General features: G+C 37.0%; 1 protein-coding gene and 1 long non-coding RNA gene across 7 annotated transcripts in view; one reads left to right on the forward strand and one right to left on the reverse strand.

Annotated features, from left to right (window-relative positions):
- LOC147582518 (uncharacterized) overlaps positions 1-2150 on the reverse strand; it is a 37273-nt gene extending 35123 nt beyond the window's left edge. For all 5 annotated transcript variants that reach the window (XR_015249219.1, XR_015249218.1, XR_015249217.1 and 2 more), the window contains exon 1: positions 1928-2150. This is a non-coding gene — a long non-coding RNA (uncharacterized LOC147582518). The remainder of the gene's footprint in view (positions 1-1927) is intronic.
- Positions 2099-17645, forward strand: part of PNPT1 (polyribonucleotide nucleotidyltransferase 1) — a 49342-nt gene continuing 33795 nt past the window's right edge. The window contains exons 1-8 of one of the 2 annotated variants that reach the window (XM_025932043.2): positions 2099-2291; positions 9187-9247; positions 9840-9914; positions 10597-10702; positions 11522-11571; positions 12571-12634; positions 12731-12778; positions 13669-13782. In XM_025932043.2, coding sequence (XP_025787828.1) covers positions 2131-2291; positions 9187-9247; positions 9840-9914; positions 10597-10702; positions 11522-11571; positions 12571-12634; positions 12731-12778; positions 13669-13782 — 679 coding nt within the window. In that variant the 5' untranslated portion in view covers positions 2099-2130. Of the gene's footprint in view, positions 2292-9186; positions 9248-9808; positions 9915-10596; positions 10703-11521; positions 11572-12570; positions 12635-12730; positions 12779-13668; positions 13783-17645 lie in introns of both variants that reach the window. The other variant, XM_086701070.1, reaches the window with a different exon arrangement.

Below are 17645 nucleotides of genomic sequence, written 5' to 3' on the forward strand. Positions count from 1 at the left end.
CCACAGCGACACTCTGGCTGAATACAGACAGGACCATCAGGCGACTCACCTCAAAATACCCATAGACCCTAACTAACCAGTGGACAGCAGTTACCAAAATAGAAAAAAAATTCCCAACGTTGCCATACCTCCTCACTTTCTCCCTTTAAATACAGCCCCCACTGCCTCATTGCAGACAGCCTCTCCTCTGCCGTCTTGCCCACTGCTCCCTTGTAGTATATTCAGTAAACTATCTCCTTTGTTCTGCCTTGGGTGAAACTTTTCACCCAGTCGTCACCCCACATTTGGGGGCCTTCATCGGATCAAGAGAGACACCACACTCAATATAAACATAGTCTGGGTCATCTTTATGACTACTTTATAACAAATTTCGATACCCACATTTACCTTTAAATTTATGATCCAATTACTACCATATCAGTTATTTTGGGTGGGTGTGAAGAAACAGGTGGGCTTAATGTGTGAATATTGCTTTCCAGTATTTCCAGATGGATGAAAGTTTAATAGATCCATGGGGCTCTACAGGAAAGAGGGTTGTTCAGTATTTCAGAGGAAACTAGAGGGAAAATTAAGAAAAGGATGGATCAAAGCTGAATCTGCCATTTACTGAGTGCTGACAATGTGCCAGGTACTGTGATTAACATTTTACATTCTCTATCACATTTAACCTTTACAAAAACCCCAGAAGATACATATTAGAAACCATTTCTATAAATGAGGAATCTGAGGCTTAGAAAGGTAGAGTCAGACAACTAGTAAATGGCAGAGCTTAGATTGGGACCACTCAAGACTAACTTCAAGTTTATGCTCTAAATTAGTAGGCAACACCACCTAAATGAAAGATTTTATAGTACTTAAGTGCTTTACCAAAAGGTGATTTGGTATTCTTATTTTATAAATCCAAAGTCATGTTGTATTGTGGCAAGTAGATTATGACAGATTTGTCATTAGGACAGGTTTCAATAGATTCGTCTTGAAAACATTGTGGCAACACAAAGTAAAGTCATATGTAGAGCAAGAGGCAAAAAACTTACTTAACACTAAATACCCCTAAGCAGTGTTAGTAGTAATCCCTTCCAAAATCAGTGATAACAGCTCCTGGAAACTAAGGTGTCAGGGAGCTGCTTTGCCACTAAATCATTTGTTTGAAGTTCAACATTTTTAGTTCTTAAAACCATGTTCCACTGTGTGTTGGATTTTTTTGTTTGGATTTCTTTGGAGGAAGGAAGTTATGACCTTAAAAGAGAAATATGACCCTCATAATAATAATAAAAAAAAATCACTGGTTCATTCAAGGAACCATTATGAAAATTTTCTAACAGACAAGATTAAGAGGAGTGGGAGAGATTTATCTACTCCCTAAAAATTTACCAAATTCGAATTCCAAAAATTCTTTTTCTTCATTTTCCGAAACATTTCCTTTAAATACTGGCTGGCATTTCGCATTTAATAAAAGTTGGTTTAAAAAAGATTAACATTTGATCAAAAGGGGCAGAGAAATGAATTGCTAAATATTAACAATGGAAATGAAGATGAATCACAAATGATGTTAAAGATATCTAAAATGATACAGGTCAATAAGAAGTGAAATTAACTTACTAGAAATAAATTAACATAAACCTTTGCAGTAATATTTGCGTGAAATTTATAAAGTAAAAACCAGGGCAGAGAAGCGGCGAGATCTCTTTCCATGGACCACAACACAAATTCTGTAATTGCCAGTTCACAGAAGCCAAATAATAATGAGTTGTCTGGTGGCTTCTCTTATTACTATACTTTACTTATTAAACATATACATTATTCTAGAACTTTTTAAAACTACGATAGCGCCCGAGCGCGCACAGACACACACACACACAAACACACACACACAAAAACACACACACACACGGCATTACGTTTCCAATTGACTTTCACTGGTAGATACCTCAATAGGAAAAACAGGTTGTCACAACTGCGTTCAGTTATGTTTGACCCTCTCTAGTCTTCGTAGGAAGCGGCCAAGTAATCCGCAACCCCGCGTTCCCCGCCCCCAGGCACTACGGAAACAAAACTGCATAAGGCTCCGCCCCACCGTCTGCAGAGTGAGCCAATCAGGGTGCAGCCCGGGGTGATCGCGTGCCGGGTATCATGGCGGCTTGCAGGCGTTGCTGCTCGTGCCTGAGGCTTCGGCCGCTCGGCGATGGTACCCTCCGCCTGCCTGGGCGGGACCGGGCGCTCACCCAGTTGCAAGTGCGAGCACTGTGGGGTGGCGCGGGGTTCCGAGCCGTGGCCGTGGACTTAGGCAGCAGGTGAGTAACGGTGTACGTTCTCTGCCCTTTCACAAGGCATCCTGTCTAGCTATCGCATGTATATTCATCTCCCAGGCTAGAAATCCGGCAACACAAATCTCGTTTACCCCACTTTACCCCAAACGTAAAATGCTGGATTTCCCTTTCCGGGTTTGGAGTCTGTCTCCTGGTACCCTCCCCTTTGCCGCGCTGTCTCAGCCTCATGTCCTTTGCCTCTCGGTCCTCCCTTTTACCCTGTTCCGGTTTCCTTTCTCCAGCTGAGTCTGTGTACTTGGCTTTCATCTCCTTTATTTGCTTGGATTCCTGGACTCCTAAGTGGGTAACATTCCACCTCGGGATAATGAGTTGATAATGGATGCCTACGTCATCCAATCCAGTTTATTGTTTAAATGCGTGGCCAGTATGACCCTGGGTAGGAAGGGAAGGAAAACGTCAGTTTATTGAACGCTAGTTTTGTGATACACTCTTTTTAAACCTGTGGTAAACGTGCTGTTACCCCATTTCATAGTTAAAACAGAGGCTCAGAAAGGGTTAGTAACTCTCTCAGAGTCAACAAAGCCAGTACTTTGAGACTAGGTGGATTTTATGTTTCTCTCCAAGCCCATGCTTCTACTAGGGGTCCGTTTGTCACAATTCACGTCTAAAATAACAAAATGGATCCTTTTTGGAATAAATTAAATTGCTACTTACTTTATATATCTATCTTTTTTACATATACTTTAAAATTCTTTGACCCTCGTTCGTGCAAAAAGTTGAAAAATCTGTTTTGGATTACAGGTCTTGTTTCCTAACTTACCGAATCCTGAACAAGTTAAGTTTTTTGTGGCAAAATGAGAACACTGGTCTAGGTCAAGGGTCAAACTTTTTCTGTAAGGGGCCAGATGGTAAATACTTTAGGCTTTGAGGACTGCATACTGTCACATATTCCTGTTTACAAACCCTTTAAAAATGTAAAAAAAATAAGTAAATAAATATTAGCTGAAAGGCTGTACAGAAACAGGCTATATAGTTTATTGATCCCTAAACTAGATGATCTCTAAGCACCCTTTCCACTTCTGACATTCTTTGATTCTGATTTTTTGAGGGAGAGGATATCTCTTCCATTATTCAAGGACTTAACATTCTTTGAAGAAATGCCTTAGCAGGGGCACCTGAGTGGGCTCAGTTGTTTGAACATTAGACTCTTGATTTCCGCTCAGGGCATGATCTCAGGGTTATGGGATTGAGCCCTGCGCTGGGTGTGGAGCCTCCCTGAGATTCTCTCACCGTCTCTCTCTCTCTCTCTCTCTCTCTCTCTCTCTCTCTGCCCATCTTCCCCACTTGTATGCACGTGCTGTCTCTTTTTCTCAAATAAATAAAAAGAAATGCCTCAAAGCATTTCATTCAACAGACAGCTACTGTGTGCTATACAGACTCCTTTAATGGACACAAAAGCAACAGTATTAGTCCCTGCCTTTCAAATTTTCCATAAACAATCTACTTTAAATATTTCATTTATTAGTCAGCCTGAAAGTTCTTTTAAACTGTGTCATGTGTTTTAACAACTAGATTCATAAATAACATACCCGCTGGGTAAATTAGTTCCTTCATCTTTGTCTTGTTTTTTGTTTGTTTTTTTTTTGTTTGGTTTTTTTTTGCAGCATTTATTAAATTTGACTATGTACCATTCACTTTATATTTGTTATCTTGTATATTATTTACAATACACTATAGATTATATACTGTTGTGGTTTTTCAAATGCTGTACTTAATACTCAGAGTAACCTTTGAGGCAACTGTTTAATTTTCATTTCAACATTTTTTTTCTTTTTTTAATGTTTACTTTGAGACAGAAAGTGCATGCACATGAGTTGGGGAGGGGGAGAGAGAAAATCCCAAGCAGGATCTGCACTGTCTGCGCAGAGTCCAACGCAGGGCTTGAGCTCAGGAACCATGAGATCATGACCTAAGCCGAAATCAAGAGTTGGATACCTACCTGAGTAGGTATCCAACAAGCTTTTATTGAGAATGTACTGTGTACAGGGCACTGGAGATACAGAATCTGATGAGGGAGTAAGATAAACACAGGTTTGGTGCTGGGAAAATCACTGTGGTCGAGGTATGGATGGGGTGCCAAAGGAGAGCAAAGGCATATTCCATTCTAAAGCTTTCCATTGAAGGTGAATCTTGAGGGGTGAGGAGGAGGAATTAGCAAGGAGAAAGAGGTAAGTGCAATTACAGGGAAGTGAGAGAGTGTATTTGAGTAACTACAAATAACTCAATGTGGATGAAGCAAAAGGTAAAATGTGAGTTTAGCATCAAAGGTCAAATGACATAGGCAGAGTCCAAATCATAAAGATGTTTGTTTTTTTAGTTTTGTATTACTCAATTTTTCTCTGTGGAAGTTGGAGCAAGGTGGTTACATTCCACATCATTCTGCAGATGTTTCTAAAAAATTTTTTTCAATGTTTATTTTTGAGAGACAGAGAGAGCATGAGCAGGGGAGGGGCAAAGAGGAAGGGAGACACAGAATCCGATGGAGGTTCCAGGCTCTGAGCGGTCAGCGCAGAGCCTGACAAGGGGCTCGAACCCACGAACTATGAGATCATGACCTGAGCTGAAGCTGGACGCTTAGCCAACTAAGCCACCCAGGCACCCCTAAAAATGTTCTTTAAGCATCTCTCTCCCTGAAGTTCTACTCCCTGTAGCAGCTGGCTCTGCTCTTCCCTTTCTCTTCCTCAGCTACCTTTTCCCACTCTTCTCCCCGCCAACAGAATCTCCTTGCTCATCCTAATCCTTTTTATTTATTTTTTTCAAGTGTTTTTTTTAATTAGGTAAACATTCACATGAATCAGCATTTTAAGAAGTTCAAAAATCTCCTTCCCATATGGTTCCATAGCTGCCTAATTCCAGTTCCCAAAGGCCACTTGTGTTACCAATCTTGTATGCATCTGGAGATATTTTACACATAAAATACTGGAGAGTAAGTTGTTAAAAGGTAAAACCAACTATGAAGTATAAAAGTAATAACCAGTTTGCACTAAAAACAGAACCAAAACTGCATGAATAGGAAAAAAATTACAAGGTCAGGTAACATCAGCTGAGATCATGAGATATAATGAAAAGTAACCGGCTAGATCTTTGTGTAATATAAATTGCACACACCTGGAAGAAAAAGAGTTCAAATTAGGGAAATCATCAAGGCAGGACTATAGGGCTGTCTGGTGTGTGAGCTAGGACCGCTGATGGAGACACTGGGTAGACTCGAGAAGGAACAAAGACGGCAGGAAGATGGGATGTTTGAATAAATACATAAATCCAAGCGTGCACGTCTAAGATCTAGGGGCACTGCAGACCTGTTTGTTTTTCTCACTCAGCTCCCATTGTAAACAAGTTAGCTTTGGAAGCTTAACAGTGTTGCCTTCTCTCTGCTTCTCTGCCTGCTGATAGAACTGGGAAAGGCTGGTTCTTAGGAGAGGAGTGGGTCCTCTACTCCTTGCCTCAAGCTTTCTTTGTATGTGTGCTCTGTTTGGTACACTGCTAGTCCCTACACAGGTGGGGCTATGTGACTGGTTTTCACCAGCAAAACCTAATATGAAGTGATACAGGTTATCCACAGACTGAAGTATTTATTTTATTCCAGTGATGCTTACCATTATTCAGAGAGAACCCATGTTTTAACATTTGTTCTCTACTGCCTTCTCTTCGTCCCCTATACAACTTATATCCCCTTTAAGAATAAAGACTTAACCATCGCTGAAGATACTCAATATGCCACTGTGGGCAATCTCAAAAACTGGGGCAAGAGCCCTATGAATGGAATAGAACTGTAGCTTTCACAGCTCTTCTGTCTTGGGCCCACTTCAATTTATTTAGAGATACTCTCCCTTTCACAGGGATCACTCAGATATTCAGAATTTGCATTATTGGATGGAATGCCAATTCCTGATAAATCTTGAGAAACAGTGGTAACGTATTCATATTCCAGATTACACAAAATTTCAAGACCCTAAATTTACATTTTACACATAAAACCTTAATACTGATTTCAGCTATAGGTTGGTGGGGCTCTGCTTAAGGCTCCAGTGTTACTGGGTCTAAGCATCTCATTCCCTCCACCTTCTATTCCAGCTTCATTCTTATCTCTGCATCTCATTATTCCATCTCTCAAGGTAAACCCATTTTATTATAGGCTGTCATTGCAACATCTGTGTTGAATGTCTCAAATATTTCTTGTGATTAAAAAAAAATCCTCATAGTTTTTCAAGACTGATAACACAAGTGTACATGCTTTTTTTGATTTTCAAACTTAACAAAATGAGACTATCTGAATAGGTAAATATGCTTTTCATGAACTCAGACTTCTGACAGAAGTGTTTAATGAGTAGAAATATTGAGTGATCTCTTTATCCCGTTTGTATATAAAGTACAGAGGCAGGGCATTGTGTGTGTGTGTGTGTGTGTGTGTGTGTGTGTGTGTGTGTGTTCAGCACTGGGACTTGGTAGAAAGTTTTGGAAGCTGCTTTCATGGGACAGAACATTTTCCTCCGTATCTTCAGGAGTCACTGAGTTGGTAAGGCTTCACAATACTCTGATGAATTTTAGTTTCTTTGACAAGTTTTGCTGATCTGTTTCAAGCCTTCATTAACCTCTTTTTGTACTCACCAGAAGCTGGGAAATAATGCTAATAATACTGACTGTTTATTATATATAGAGACAGCTTTATTAGGATATAATTTACATGCCATACAATTTACCCATTTAGAATGTACAATTTGGTGGTTTTTAGTGTATTCACAGTTATGCAGCCATCACCACAATTTTAGAACATTTTCATCGCACCCAAAAGAAACCTCAGACCCATTAGCAGTAACTTTCCGTTTCTCCCCAAACTCCATAGCCCTAGGCAACCACTAATCTACAGACTTTCTGTCTGTATGGGTTTGCCTATTCTGAGCATTTCATATAAATAGAATATGATGAGTGGTCTTTTGTGACTGCCTTCTTTCACTTACTATGTTTCCAAGGTATATCCATGTTGTAACATGTATCAGTACTTCATTTTTTAATGGCTGAATAATATTCCACTGTATGTATTAGACCACATTTTGTTCATTCATTGACATATTTTGATTGTTTCCTTTTTGAGGCCATTATGAAAAATGCTGTGGCTATGAACGTTCATATGCAAATTTTTGAATGGACATACAGGTTTTCATTTCTTTTTATTATTATTTTTTTGTTCTTTATGGTTTTTTTTTAATGTTCTTTATTTTTTTGAGAGACAGAGCACGAGTGGGGAGGGGCAGAGAGACAGACAGAATCTGAAGCAGGCTCCAGGCTCTGAGCTGTCAGTACAAAGCCCAACGTGGAGCTCAAACTCACAAACAATGAAACCGTAACCTGAGCTGAAGTTAGATGCTCAACAGACTGAGCCACCCAGGTGCTCCTCTTTTCTTTTTTTTTTTTTATTTTGAGAACGAGAAAGCATGTGCACAAGTGGGAGAGGAGAAGAGATGGGGGGACAGAGGATCTGAAGCAGGCCTCACACTGACAGCAGATAGCATGATGTGGGGCTCAAACTCACAAACCGTAAGACCATGACCTGAGCTGAAGTCAGATGCTTAGAGGACTGAGCCACCTAGGCACCACCCAAGTTTTCATTTCTCTTGATTATATACCTTGGAGTAGAATTGCTGGGTCATATGGCACTTCTGTGTTTAATCTCTTGAGGAATTGCCAGATTATTTCCCAAAGGAGATGTACCATTTTGCATTTCCATTAATACTGTATGAGGGTTATAGTTTCTCCATATCCTCACCAACACTGTTTATTGATCTGTTTTATTATAACCATCCTTGTACATGTGAAGTCATTATCTCATCTTGGTTTTGACTTGCATTTCTCTGGCGGTTTACGATGTTGAGCATATTTCCATGTATTTACTGGCTATTAGTAGATTTTCTTTGGATAGACTTCAAATCCTTTGCCAATTTAAAAATTAATGTTGTTGGTCTTTCTATTGAGTTGTAAGAATTCTTTACATATTCTAGATACAAGTCCCTTACCAGTTACACGCTTTGCAAATACATTCTTTTATTCTGTGGATTTTCTTTCACTTTCTTGATATCCTTTGAAACATGAAAGTTTTTAATTTTGATAAAGTTCTATTTGTTTTTGTCTTTTGTCACTTGTGTTTTTGATGTCATATATAAGAAGATGTTGGCTAACCCAAGTTTGAAGATTTACTCCTATGTGTATTCCTAAGAATTTTATGGTTTTAATTTTTACATTTAGGTCTATACTCTGTTTTGAGTTAATTTTTATTTATAGTATGAGGAAAGGAAGGGGTCCAGTTTATTAACTTGTTTGCATATAGATATCCAGTTGTCCCAGTACCATTGGTTGAAATGGCTATTCTTCCCCCCTATTGACTTGTCTTGGCACCATTATTGAACATGAAGGTCTTGTAAGCAATATTTAAAAATTATATTTTGTCCTGAAAGCATTGGAGAATATTTTAAAGGATTGTAAGTAGGGAAATGATTCAGTGTGTGAGTTAAGAGTCTACTTTTATCAACAAGACAAAGGTTGTAAACTAAGGTTGACAGACTAAGGTTGTAAACGGGAAATAACATTTAGGAATGTAGTTAGCTTCTGCACCCCCAAAATACTTTATCTTTCATTCAGATTATTTCTGTGCATTGGTTTCTATATTTTTCCTTAAGCAGCTCTTAAATTCCCCTAGTACTTTTGATAATAATTGTGAACTTTATCCCTTTTTTGTTTGTTTTTTGCTGGGTGGGAGCCTGTGTGGCTTGGTTCTTCTGTTAGATATTTTAGAGTATTTTATACTAAGCTGGAATTTGTACTGATGACCTAAGTCCTTTTGTATTGAATTTTTATTTTTAAACAGAAAGTTAGAAATATCCTCTGGAAAACTGGCCAGATTTGCAGATGGCTCTGCTGTAGTACAGGTAAAAAGTCCAGATTTTAAAATTTTCATCTTAAAAATGGTTATGGAGACTGGTACTGTCTTTATAGCATCATATAACTTCTTAGAATTGTGGTATTGGAAATTAATGCAGACCATTTCTAGTTTCAGAACCAATCCAGAGAAGTAGGGAGTCAGAAGGCTGGATATATTAAATGACCTTTAAGATGTGTTCCAAACTTAGGGTTCTGTTTTATTCTGTTAATATATTCTGTAATGCTTTTCTAGAGAATGTGATTTTACTTTTTTCTTTTAATAGTAATAACTGAGAAATCTTTATATATATCCTAAATTTCTTCATAAGAAGTAGAAAATATGATTGGATGTGGTTAAGCTATCAGTAAGCCTCTTGTTTTAGTTCTATTGCTTTTGCAAAGCTCAGCAACTGTTATAAAACAGATCATGATCTTGTAGAAAGGATCAAGATTGGACTAGTTGTGATTATTTTCATTATCATGGTGTCTTGGGATAACTGTTCTTTTGTATTGAACTGGAGCAAGGATTCATTCAGTCACTACTTATATGTTAATGTCTGATTTTTAAGGAATTTGCCAGTGTTGTTGTTTATGTTTAAGTCAGGTGACACTGCAGTGATGGTCACAGCAGTCAGTAAAACAAAACCTTCACCTTCCCAGTTCATGCCTTTGGTGGTAAGTATTTGCTGATTTATTTAAACAGTAATATGGCACAAATGTAGAATTTGCAGTATTTTTGTCTAGTGTCTAGTGAGTGCACAATGTAAACTTTGCACAGTAAAGGATTTTCCTTAGTTGATACTGAGTCATTATGACTGATTCCTTCATAACCAATTCTCGTATTAGTAGTAAGCATACTTCAGAATGTCCAGGTTGACAACAGTGAAGTGCATTAATACTTTGATGCTGAATAGCAATGAATTCATTGCTTTCATAGGTTTCCCTTCAGTATGAGTCTGCAAGTATGTTTGGTGAAGAGTAAAGAGTTCTTTAGGAGTTTATGGCTTCCTTCTATTATGAAAAGGGGAATGCAGTTTTATTGAACAGAGTTGATATAAAAAAGGGAACGTTTAATTTGCGTAGAATAAGCCACTGTGGGAAGTAGTGAGGCTACGTAGTCCTCTCACTGCTAAGTGGAGGGCTTTTTAAAAATCAATTTACTGAAATACTTGTATCAGCTTTCACTTCCCAAAGACATACAAAACACTAAAAGTAAATAAAATATTCTCCATTCTTAATCTGGACCATATTGTTAGCAACCTCAGGAGAATTAGTATCTGAATAGTGGTTCTTGGGAAATAGTTGCCATAAAAAGGAGTTAAATGAACTTCATTTTTTTTTTTCATTACTACTTCAGGTTGACTATAGACAGAAGGCTGCTGCAGCAGGTAGAATTCCCACAAACTATCTTAGAAGAGAGATTGGATCTTCTGATAAAGAAATTCTTACAAGTCGAGTAATAGGTAAGATATTAATACAGAGACATTAACTCTCTCTGATATGCTTGTGTTAGCCTTTCTTCTGTCTATATTCTACAGTTCCCTTAAATGTTCTTCCATTAAGTTAACACTGCCTGAGGTTATTTACTTTCATGTGGGGTCCATGAAAGAAAAAATTTTGTTTATTCACTACTGAATCCTGGGTACTTGGTATACCACCTGGCACAAAATGAGCATTCAGTAAATACAGGTCGATGAAATGAATGAATCTCTGTTGACAATATAAATTCCGTGGCTCATGCCTCTACTGCTCTAGTATTTTTCATTTTCATATTCAGCATAGTAATTCCTGAAAGCATTATATTCAACTACTGAAATGTGCCTGCAATCTTTCAAATCTTTGACATCTTTAAATATTGTGGGATCATTTGAGTTTATAGCTCTGTTACAACAGAAATTGTTAGTTTGTGTATATGTATATGCATTCTTCTGACACAAAATACCTCGAAAGATTTTCTTTTGGTCTGTTATTGGCCTTAAGTCTCTTTCCTCTGCTTATATATGTAACTGATGCCTTTGGAACAGAAATGAAAAGTTGCTCCCCAATTTTAGACTTGTGTGCTCCAGCCCTGCTAGTTTTTTGTTATTAGGGCATGTATAGATTAATTGAAGCACTGACATTTATCCATGACCCTCTCAGTAAGTCAGTCCAAGGGGATTTTTTTTTTTAACATCTGAACAGCTACCTATATTATTTTCCAGCCTGGTGTTTAATAGAGTGAAAAGGTTGAATTATAAAGCAACTTTTGTCAGTACTATTTACTTTTCTTTTTCTTTTGGCAGATCGTTCAATTAGACCTCTCTTTCCAGCTGGCTACTTTTATGATACACAGGTAGATTCTGTTTTACGTTTGTTTCCAGATTAATCAAAAATTACATAATGAATCTCTATAATACTACTTAGGCTAAATATTAAAGAACAAAATAAGAATTTTTTGTGATGCTATTTTACATTTTTTTAAAAAACATACTAATAATTTTAAAAATTAGTATTAATCTGATGTCAATTTGAATTGATACTGAATTATGAGTAGCAGTTAGCCAACCTAGGAGTGTGGAGGAAGCATTCTGAGCAGATGGGGGGGGAAGCACAAAAGCTCTGATGCAGGAAACAGGGTTTAGAGCAAAAGTTTATAGCAATTAAGGAGGTCGGGGACAGATCAGGCTGGGGCCTGAAAGTCAGATTAGTGTCAGAGGCTAGGACAATCACTGCAACTAGTTTTTATTACCTATTTTTATTGGGTCCTCTTCTACTTTATTATATTTTAATATTTTGTGAATATTACTCTCTGAATAATGACCCATTAATTTACTTTAATTAACTTTTATTTATTTGACAAAAATAAATATGCCTTTGCAAGGATGCCTCAAGAAGTTTTCTCTCTTTTAAGTTGTTTTCTTGAGTATATGACATAGGCGTATTATTGCAGTGTAATAATAAAGTAATTCACTCATTTGTTTTCTATATGCTTGTTAATAGAAAACAGTATTTTTATGTAATAGAAATAGCTAACATTTACTAAATATTTTCAACATGCCCAATATTGTAAATGCTTTACAAATAATATTACCTTTAACTTACAGAATATCTTTTAGGGAGGTGCTATTATCTTTCCCTTTTAAATATAAGGAACTTTTTGAGGCTTAAGTAATTTGCCATAGTCAAGCATGTAGTTAAATGATAGCCAGAAATAAGGGTTTGACTATAAAGTCCATATTTTTAACCACATGGTGATCCTTTATTTTAGTTCAAGATGTTAACAAAAATGATAATCCTCCTAAATCAAGTAGATTTTTTTTTTAAGTGCTTTAAATTTTTCCCTTTGTACCAGGTACTTTGTAATCTGTTAGCAGTAGATGGTGTTAATGAACCTGATGTTCTAGCAATTAATGGTGGTAAGTTTAAAAATCGAGATTAAAATTATCACCTTTTTTTAAAGGTATGAAATAATTTTATTTCAGCTCTTATTTTTTTTCTTTGTTTTTGTTAAGCTTCTGTAGCCCTCTCATTATCAGATATTCCTTGGAATGGACCTATTGGTAAGTTAGGATTTGAAAATAAGAAACATGTTTTTTACTAGTGAGCATGCTATAGCAAGGGCATAGATTTACTGGCTCTGTAAATCTCATAGGGAGTTTAGTTAGATGACCATCTAAGATTCCTTTTTGAGATATTTTCATCCTTGCCTTGAGTTTTATTTCTGACAGCAATAAGTTATAGTGTTAGAGACTTTTATGTTCCTAGATACTTTGACTTCTTAGTTGCCTCCTCTGTTTAAGGACTTTTTGCGGGGGAATAGGAAATTGTTAGAGTACATAGTCTTTCAGGATAAAACAACATGTTTAGAACTTAATGACTCTTAAAAGTTGTATTCATGCAATATAAAAAAGACTCATCAAGTAAGTAATTTTTGAATATCCTAAATGCCAGATACTAAGGTAAAAACTGAAGGAATAAAGGCAGACTAGGCACAATTCTTGCTTTCAATGTAAGCAGGGGAAACAATTATTTATAAACAGCATTATAAAAGTGTAGTAAAAATGGTAAGAAAATGATAGAAAAGGGTGGGTTTAGTCTTGTGAAGTCAGGTTGTCAAGGAGGGCTTTCAGAGTACTCACCATTAAAGCTGAACCTTAGTAGGATCAGATGGTAAGCATTTGCCTTGGAGAAAGTACAGTCTAGCCCAAGAAAAGAGCATGAGCATAATCACAGAGGTATGGAAGAAATAGTGTATTTGAGCAATTCAGAGTGCTCTAGTGAGGCCAGAAGGTAAGGTGGGGTAGGATGTTCTGTGGGCCTTAAATACCATGGTAGATATATGGATTTTATTGTAGTCACATTTAAAGATAGGGATTGAAGCTATCACTGAAATAATGTCTTGAAAACTGAGTTTTTATTGCACAACTGCCTGTATTTTGATATATCTTAGGGGCAGTCCGAATAGGAATGATTGATGGAGAGTGTGTTGTTAATCCAACACGGAAAGAAATGTCTTCCAGTACTTTAAATCTAGTGGTTGCTGGAGCACCTAAAAGTCAAATTGGTAAGTAGTTTACTACATTTGTTCTGGATTTTACTTATAAATTCTGGCTCCTTAAAAATGCATTTATATACTTCTGTGTATTTGTGTTTTGTCAATTAGCCATAAAGATTTTTGTTCTGTTTTATTGCTGCCCTATTATGGTAGTGCTCTTGCTACATATCAAACAATACCTAGAATTATAGAATGTTGTACAAGTTTAATTGAAATCTACAAAAATTTTTATTTTCCACGACAGTTCTGGTAATTATTTTTAGACTAAAAAGCTAGTCTAAAAATTGAATTTCTAAATCTGATAATAAATTGTTTTATTAGTTTAAATTATGTTAATTTAGCTAATTCATCATTCAAAACCTGCTTAATGTCCTCTGAAAAAGAGGTGACCTATTTCTAGTAGGTAGAAAACTAATGAAGAAATGCATTGACCATAGGTTACCCTCGCTCCTCGTAACAAAAATGTCATAATTGTATGAATGAAAAGTGGCATAGTTCTGTTGAAGGAGAATTGGCTTCCACAGTCAAAATAACCTGTGCTTGAAACCCAACAGCTGCCACACAGTTAACTGTGTAACCTTGGACAAATTAATTAAGGTCTCATATCAGTGTATTCTGTGTGATATTTGATATCTGGGACTTTCTGACATGGGATCTTCTGATGTGGGAATATTTTGATGAAATGTAAACTACTGAGCTTTTATTACTTTTTTGTACAATTAACATATGAAATACCTCATTTCCAGCTTCTTTTGGAATACTGGTCAGTAATGGAGATGGAATCTGGTACTATATGGTAGATAAAACACATATAATAGGAGTTGTATGTTATCTACATATTAGAGATTGTGTTGGTAAAATAAATAACAAGTGGGTCCATGACAGTTATAGTGGCTCTATGAGATCTTAAGAAATGTGGATTCCTTTCAGTTTTCTGCCCTGCTATCCTCAAGGTGTGGCCCTTATTTCATGCTTATGAACTGGCTACTGGAGCTCTGACCAACTTAGCTAATTTGTAGGCAAGAGGAAGGAAAAAGGAGGGGAATAACAAAAAGGTGTATGCCAACTGAGTAAGTCACCTTCCCTTTCAAGGAGCTTTCCTAGAGCCCTGACATAGCAGTTTTCACCTACATCACACTAGGCAGAACGGTAACACATGACTGCATCCTTGACTATAGGGGAAGCAAGGAAATGTTTTGGATTCTACCTCCAGAAGGTGAGATTCATACTGTAGGGAACTATTACAATGTAGAGAGAACATTGCAAAGATTTGGGGAAGCCATGAATAACAGATGACTCTTACATACTTGAACATCTCAGAAGGGGCCTTGAGCAAAGTGTTGATTTACTGTCTAAAGTTTACTTGGTCTGAATCTGAAATTTTTTTTGCTTAAAAATAGTGTTACAAATGAACAAGTAGTGTTCATTACTTAGTAAATTATTTTTTTATAGGGTTGTTGTGAAGATTAGAGTCAGGATTTGTAAAGTACCTAACATAATATCTAGTACCTAGTAGGCATACCGTTCATACCTGCTGTTATCATTCAGACACAGAAATTAACTTGCTTCAAAATTTATAACATATAAATGGTCATATATATAGCCTCTACCTACTTTGGACTTTGAACTCCTCTAATTTTATGTAGATGTTGGAGGAATGAACTAAGGATCTTTATTGCATCTATGGCATGCTGTAGAAACCTCACAGGCAGCCTTCTACTTGTTCTTACCTCCTGCTCTCTAGGTGGATTGCTCTCTTGCAGTCTAGAGACTGAAGAAACCATCAGAAGGTTATCTTGAGTAACTAGGAGACTTAGAGTGATTCAGAAGCAACCTCTTAAAGGACTGGTTTCAGAAATTACCAGCCTCCATTTTATGTCTTTTGCCATCACTGTCTCCATGAGGATATTCAGCCAGTTCTCTACTTTGATAACGATGCACCAGATACACATTTTACTTCATGTTTCATGTGTTAAAGTTAATATTGGGCCCAAGTCATGGAACTTCTGGGATACAAAAATACAGAAAAGTAATTAATTACTGCCATTCCATTACTTAAAAATTTAGTAATCCAAATCTTTAAAGCATGACCTTATAGGGGAAGAATAATTTCTTTGTGCTTTTAGCTGCCAGATGACTTCAGCAGCCATCATTCTACACATTCTGCTTGTGTTCAACTGGTACACTTAATATCACTGATCTTTCTACATGTGCTAGGATATAATTTAGGAAAAAGTATACCAGTAACAATTTTTAAGAACTTTATATCTAGAATTTATAGTTTTCAACTAATCTCAAAAATCTTCAACTACTTAAAATGGTTAACAGTTTAGAGCAAGCATTTAGACAAGCTATTTTTGTGTAAATTTTTAGCCTCTATGGCAGTGCTGTCCAGTAGAACTCTGCAATGAAGTAAATGTTTTATATTTGAATATGTAGCAACTGAGCTTTGAAATGTGGCTAGAATGGCTAAGGAACTGGATTTCAAATTTTATATAATTTTAATTTATTTAAATGCAAATAATTATATGGAACTAATAACTGCCATATTGGACAGCACGGGTCTATAGATACAAAACTGTAAGGAATTTCTTATCAAGTATTTTTTAAAATGAGTTGCTTTGAAGTTTAGTGAAAACAAAGTTTGAGGAATTTTTTGTTGTTGTTGTTGTTAGGGAGCTTCATTCTCATGTTTATTTTACTAAAATCTCACATTGTGCTTGAAATATCCCATCTCTTGTTTATCATGTTATTTTTTTTCAATATATTAAATTTATTGTCAAATTGGTTTCCATACAACACCCAGTGCTCATCCCAAAAGGTGCCCTCCTCAATACCCATCACCCACCCTCCCCTCCCTCCCACCCCCCATCAACCCTCAGTTTGTTCAGTTTTTAGGAGTCTCTTATGCTTTGGCTCTTTTCCACTCTAACCTCTTTTTTTTTTTTTTTTCCTTCCCCTCCCCCATGGGTTTCTGTTAAGTTTCTCAGGATCCACATAAGAGTGAAACCATATGGTATATGTCTTTCTCTGTATGGCTTATTTCACTTAGCATCACACTCTCCAGTTCCATCCACGTTGCTACAATGGGCCATATTTCATTCTTTCTCATTGCCACGTAGTACTCCATTGTGTATATAAACCACAATTTCTTTATCCATTCATCGGTTGATGGACATTTAGGCTCTTTCCATAATTTGGCTATTGTTGAGAGTGCTGCTATAAACATTGGGGTACAAGTGCCCCTATGCATCAGTACTCCTGTATCCCTTGAGTAAATCCCTAGCAGTGTTACTGCTGGGTCATAGCGTAGGTCCATTTTTAATTTTTTGAGGAACCTCCACACTGTTTTCCAGAGTGGCTGCACCAGTTTGCATTCCCACCAACAGTGCAAGAGGGTTCCCGTTTCTCCACATCCTCTCCAGCATCTATAGTCTCCTGATTTGTTCATTTTGGCCACTCTGACTGGCGTGAGGTGATACCTGAGTGTGGTTTTGATTTGTATTTCCCTGATGAGGAGCGATGTTGAGCATCTTTTCATGTGCCTGTTGGCCATCCGGATGTCTTCTTTAGAGAAGTGTCTATTCATGTTTTCTGCCCATTTCTTCACTGGGTTATTTGTTTTTCGGGTGTGGAGTTTGGTGAGCTCTTTATAGATTTTGGGTACTAGCCCTTTGTCCGATATGTCATTTGCAAATATCTTTTCCCATTCCGTTGGTTGCCTTTGAGTTTTGTTGGTTGTTTCCTTTGCTGTGCAGAAGCTTTTTATCTTCATAAGGTCCCAATAGTTCATTTTTGCTTTTAATTCCCTTGCCTTTGGGGATGTGTCAAGTAAGAAATTGCTGTGGCTGAGGTCAGAGAGGTCTTTTCTT

The sequence above is a fragment of the Puma concolor genome, chromosome A3, assembly GCF_028749965.1.
Source record: "Puma concolor isolate L17-30 chromosome A3, mPumCon1.1.hap2, whole genome shotgun sequence".
Lineage (NCBI taxonomy): Eukaryota > Metazoa > Chordata > Mammalia > Carnivora > Felidae > Puma > Puma concolor.